The sequence below is a fragment of the Taurulus bubalis genome, assembly GCF_910589615.1.
Source record: "Taurulus bubalis genome assembly, chromosome: 16".
Lineage (NCBI taxonomy): Eukaryota > Metazoa > Chordata > Actinopteri > Perciformes > Cottidae > Taurulus > Taurulus bubalis.
The window spans coordinates 20,046,218-20,051,102 of record NC_136604.1 but is presented as its reverse complement, the minus strand read 5'-3'; the positions used below and the strand labels follow the sequence as shown (position 1 = coordinate 20,051,102).

The window sequence follows — 4,885 nt, the reverse complement described above, 5'->3', positions numbered from 1 at the left end:
GAAAGTGACGCTGTAAACTCAGAATAGTGTGTTATTAACAAAAAAAGCTTTGGAAATAGTGTTATGTTAATTATCATGTGCATGTTGTACCAGCCGGGTGAGCAAAGGGGCTCCTCCTTTCATAACATCATGGACCTTTCGATGAGGGGTGGACATTTGAAATATTTAAGTCACTCATCTAAGTGACACACACACACACACACACACACACACACAAGAAGAAGAAGAAGAAGAAGATGTGGATAAGAACCCTCTGACTGTCTGTGGGATGTGTTTGAGATGTTTGGGATGATTTGCCTTCAGTGAGAGTCAGTGAGCATTTGAAGTCGAGTTTCATTTGATCTACCCATCAAGTTCTGCACAGAGTCTTTTATTTTTAGATGACAGCAAATAACCATTTATACACACTTTGTTGTTTCTTAAAGCTGCCAGATCTTCCAGATCTGCCAACCTTCATCACCCAAAATCGATGTGCTCATTTTAGCATTGTGCACCTCTATTTACACCTACATACTGGCACATTTCATTAAAGTTTTTCACTATATCTGCTGCATGTTGGGTAAACTCTCTGGAGCCACACAGGAAGCGTGTGTTTGTCCGTGAAAGTGTGTTTCTGGTAAATGCTGGCTCACCATCCTGACGTGCTCTCTGGGAATTGATTAGACAAACAATCAGGTGCGGTAACAATACGAGTGCAGGCAGGCAGATGTTGTGTTGTTCTTTGGCTCCTCTAAACTTTAACCTTTAGAACAACTATTCAAGCGGGATGGCCGTCGTAGCCTCTGTGTTTGTTGCCAAACAACCTTCAACCCAGTCAGCTTTCTATGCCTGCACAGTGTGAATGGAACAACCTTTCAACACTGTTGTTTGCATTGTGTGCATAATACAATGACAGATTGCGATGGCCATATAATTTAGGATTAACAGCGAGGGAGTCTCTATTCTGAAGATACTGATCAGCACTGATCTGTAGGTTGTGATTAAAAACGTACAAAAAGGTAAAGGTGGTTAGAAAAGGGGGCTCAACTTGACCAAGGGTATTGTTACCCTGCAGGATGGATCCTGTATTCATGTAGCAGACGCTTTGGCTCCCTCGTGTGGAGGAGCGATGGAAAGGAATCTTATGGAAAATAGGATAATATGTGTGTGATAAAACGTTTAATTCAAGTTATCTATCTTTATGCCATCTCAAAAATTCCCAAATGACTAATAATTTAATTTAGAAATGATCCAAAGAGAAACTGATGGATGCTTTAAATTTTATTTCAAGTCTAACTCCTATTTATTAGCACATACACCTGTAATTTGACTGACTATGCCTTAATTTATTTACTAGGAGAAAGATACCACAATACGCTTGAAGGCTTAATTTAATTAAACGTATAGCTATATGTTAAATGTTGTAGAAGTTTATGATGGTTTTGAGGATGTATTTTTGAGAAAGCATATTGGGCCGTTGTTGTTAACCGAGGAAACAGATAAAGAGTAAAAAAAAACTACCGAGTTTCTTCAGCCAAACACTTTATTTTCAAAATCACAGTTCTTCTCAATTTCCATAAGCTCAAATCAATCTTCTCAATACTGATCCGTAATTTCAGCCCTGCCTCTGCTTGTGTCTCGGATTTGTCTTGCAGAACACAAACAAACGGCCCCGCCGTCGGACAATGAAACAGTCTTTGCAGCGCCTCTTCAGGGCAGACTTGGTTTTCATCCCCGCAGAGGGCTGGATGCAGGGAAGATGCCGACACTGTCCCAACAGAGCGGAGGAGGAGCCGGACGATGGGGGCTGGATGGAGCCCACGCTGGTCGATGACAGGAGTGGTGTGCGGGGAGCTGTGGTGAGGCTGCAGAGACACCTGTAGGCACCAGCTGCTGGTGAGGAAGAGGAGGAGGTCACATTCAACCTGCTCATCTGGGCCACATGGCGGGTCAGGGAGGAAGCCAGGTGCTTCAAGAGGAGGGACGCCATGCTGTCAACGGCTGCAGGGGGAGACAAAGAGAGAACATTCATATGCTATGCATATTCATATACTTTTTTTCGTCTTGGGTTTGATCAGTGTCAGGTTGTGAAGGGACTTATTTTTCTTGTTTACTCTCAAATAACTCTTATTTAGGTTAAATAAACAATGAATTACCTGCTTTCCCAGCACATTCAAACTATAGATGCAAAGATCCTTCTGGGTTCAGTGGGTTAATCATGAAAGTAAACGGTAAATAGAAAATGTTGTTTTTAGCCTCTAAAATTTTGAGATTACTGCAGTTCTCTATTGTTTATTAATATATTAAACTAAATAGCTTTGGGTTTCACCACCTTGGACTTTGAGAAACGGGCATGGACATGTTTCACTATGTGTTGGTCATTTTACAAACAAAACGACAGATCAAACTCTAGCTGCAGCTCTAATTGTTATTTGTTTCGTCCTCTGGCATCATTATATAATTCGCCACACGCGTCAACACTGCTAAACTATTCTATAAATCATGAAAAATCTACATGATATCTAACTGTATGCAACCATATCCCACAATAACTGAGCCACTTTATGCAGATCCTTGCTCATGTCACTGCGGCACAGCGTTAGCTAGCTGTGCGACATGCCAAGGAGACGCGCGTGTCCGAGTGACGTGCTCGCGTCGTAGCCTGACATTAAAAAACGGCCAAGCTATAAGTATGAAAATATACACATTGAAAGAAAGTTAACAAACCTTTCAGGAACCCCTATGAGATTAAAAACAGGGGATGTGTCCCTGAAAGTCGCGTTTTTCGACTGTGTTGCTGTTCTTGCTTGTGAGGATACAACTGCTTCCGGTTTGAGATTTTGGTGTGTATTAATGTGCCCTCAGTTTTGCCTCACAGTCAGTTCCCCGCTTTGGCTTTGGCAAAATATTGCCTCCCTCGTCTTTAACAGAGACAAAAATCCAAAGCAGACGATTTGTTTCATGTTTCCTTTGTACAACACGTACGGAAATATAAGGATTTAACTGAAAAGCTCGTTGGAAGAGATACTGCGTTGAACCTGACAGGCAAAACGTAGGGTTCAAAATTGATCATGTAGTCTCTTGCAAAGCAGCTTGGGAAAAGAGGCTGTTGTAAACATGGCCGCCTTGGTGTGCAGAGTTCTGTCCTTCAGTAGAAATGCTAAGGTGCTGGCTTCGCCCTTGAGGCTGACCGCTGTACCTGTGTCTCGCTACGGCGTGGAAGTATCCAGCACCGGCGAGGCCATTACTCACACCGGCCAGGTGAGCTGAAACGTGATTATATCGTGTTGTTGTGTTTTTACTGGACGCCGTCACGTTAGCGCAGCCTTGCGTCAATTTAGCTGCTTTATCGCTCTTGTGTCAGCTAATTGGAAAAAAAACAGAGCTAAAAATGTTTAAATGTTTAATTTGTAACGGTGTTTTCCTCTCAGGTGTTTGATGAAAATGATCCCAGGAGAGCCAGATTCGTTGGCAGACAGAAAGAGGTAAGAAGTGGCTGACACCAGCTCAATGAAGCCCAGACAGCAGATAATTGAAATGTGAATATAGCTTCGTTAACTCTGAGCAATTATAGGGTTTGTTGTTGGAGATAACGTTAAAAATATGAAACAACTAGACATCTTCTGTGCCTCGCTGGTGTATCCGTTTGTGTTCTTAATGTCAACAAATGCGCAGACTAGTTCATATCCCCACACACATTCAATAAAACTAAATTCAGCACCCATTTTCTTTTCTTTTTTAAAACTGTATATACGTCAGAACAATAGCCATCTTAATCAAAATGTGCAAAACAATTGTGCACACACATCACACCATATTAACCTAGTTTTAGTTTGCCGACAATAACAAATAAATCTCATCGCTTGTGTCAAGGTGAATACGAACTTTGCCATCAAATTGGTGGCAGAGGAGCCAGTGACCTTTGTGGAGGCTGCTGTGGTGTCCTGTGATGGAGGTGGAGGAGCCCTGGGTCACCCCAAAGTCTACATCAACCTGGTAGGAGCCTGCACCTACTAATATATGATGATGATGTCATTTGTAGAGGTCCAGCCTTCATCAGTGACTCGTGACTTTATTTATTATGTGGTTACCAGCAGCCAATGCGTCAGTCTTCATGTGAGGCTCATGTTCCTTTAGTCTACTTGTGTTTATTTAATTGGGATACTTGAGATCCAGTAATCTCAGTCATACCTCTTACTCTCAGAGCGATTAAGGAAACAAGACAATCTAAAATATTTTCTGTAGTTTGAGTATCCCTATAATCTCCTTAACGGCAAAGGTCCTAATTTAATCCTAAATACTAACTATGTCATTGGTGTCTCTCTCGCTCTCTCTCCAGGACAAAGACACAAAAGTGGGCACTTGCGGCTATTGTGGATTACAGTTCAAGCGGAAGCATCATCACTAAAACATTTCCTCTGTCTTTGCTTCTCTGTATAAATTGCCATATTGGTCAATAAATTATATGTTGTCTGAGAGTGCGTTCTTCTTTTAACGAAGCCGGTTGAAGTCTGTGTTTCAACACCTCTGTGGCTGCAGAGCACTGTATGCGCACGGTGCATCCACTATCGAGGGATCATCTTGAGTACCCCTTTCTCTGGGACTGTGCAGTAGTGTAACTGAGATGCTGGGTTAGTTGTTCAGTTTTAATTGCTGGATGCAGTTCCCTCTGTGACAGGCAGAGGCCAGCAGAGTCCTGCGGAAGGGTTTGGTCTGACCCTACAAAGCTGGAGAGGGGCTGTTGTGCAGAGACATAAAAGCCAACTCCACAACATTACCTTCTATTGCATAAACTGAAGCTATTTGTTTGTGAAAGGTTTACATGCAACACAGTTATTTTTGCGTTGAATTATAAGAGCTGATGAAAGTTGCACAGCCCTTTTTAAACATCTGCTCCACTGTTATC

At 42.2% G+C, this 4,885-nt stretch overlaps 2 protein-coding genes across 2 annotated transcripts; one reads left to right on the top strand and one right to left on the bottom strand.

Moving 5' to 3' along the window:
• Window positions 1-1,594: 1,594 nt before the first annotated feature.
• mrpl36 (mitochondrial ribosomal protein L36) lies at window positions 1,595-1,969 on the bottom strand (the record flags this gene model as incomplete). The annotated part of the gene is made up of 1 exon (XM_079231919.1): window positions 1,595-1,969. The coding sequence occupies one exon, from the start codon at window positions 1,967-1,969 to the stop codon at window positions 1,595-1,597; it is 375 nt and encodes a 124-aa protein (XP_079088045.1).
• A 1,124-nt stretch (window positions 1,970-3,093) lies between these two features.
• Window positions 3,094-4,457, top strand: ndufs6 (NADH:ubiquinone oxidoreductase subunit S6). The gene is made up of 4 exons (XM_079232297.1): window positions 3,094-3,240; window positions 3,411-3,464; window positions 3,853-3,975; window positions 4,319-4,457. The coding sequence occupies exons 1-4, from the start codon at window positions 3,097-3,099 to the stop codon at window positions 4,385-4,387; spliced, it is 390 nt and encodes a 129-aa protein (XP_079088423.1). The 5' UTR covers window positions 3,094-3,096; the 3' UTR covers window positions 4,388-4,457.
• Window positions 4,458-4,885: the final 428 nt, after the last annotated feature.

What these genes read in the sequence shown, in the direction of transcription:
- ndufs6 (XM_079232297.1), top strand. Translation starts at nt 3,097, where the DNA reads ATGGCCGCCTTGGTGTGCAGAGTTCTGTCCTTCAGTAGAAATGCTAAG. An exon ending in CCATTACTCACACCGGCCAG is followed by an intron (nt 3,241 to 3,410) that starts GTGAGCTGAAAC and finishes TTTTCCTCTCAG; the next exon opens with GTGTTTGATGAAAATGATCC. An exon ending in CCAAAGTCTACATCAACCTG is followed by an intron (nt 3,976 to 4,318) that starts GTAGGAGCCTGC and finishes CTCTCTCTCCAG; the next exon opens with GACAAAGACACAAAAGTGGG.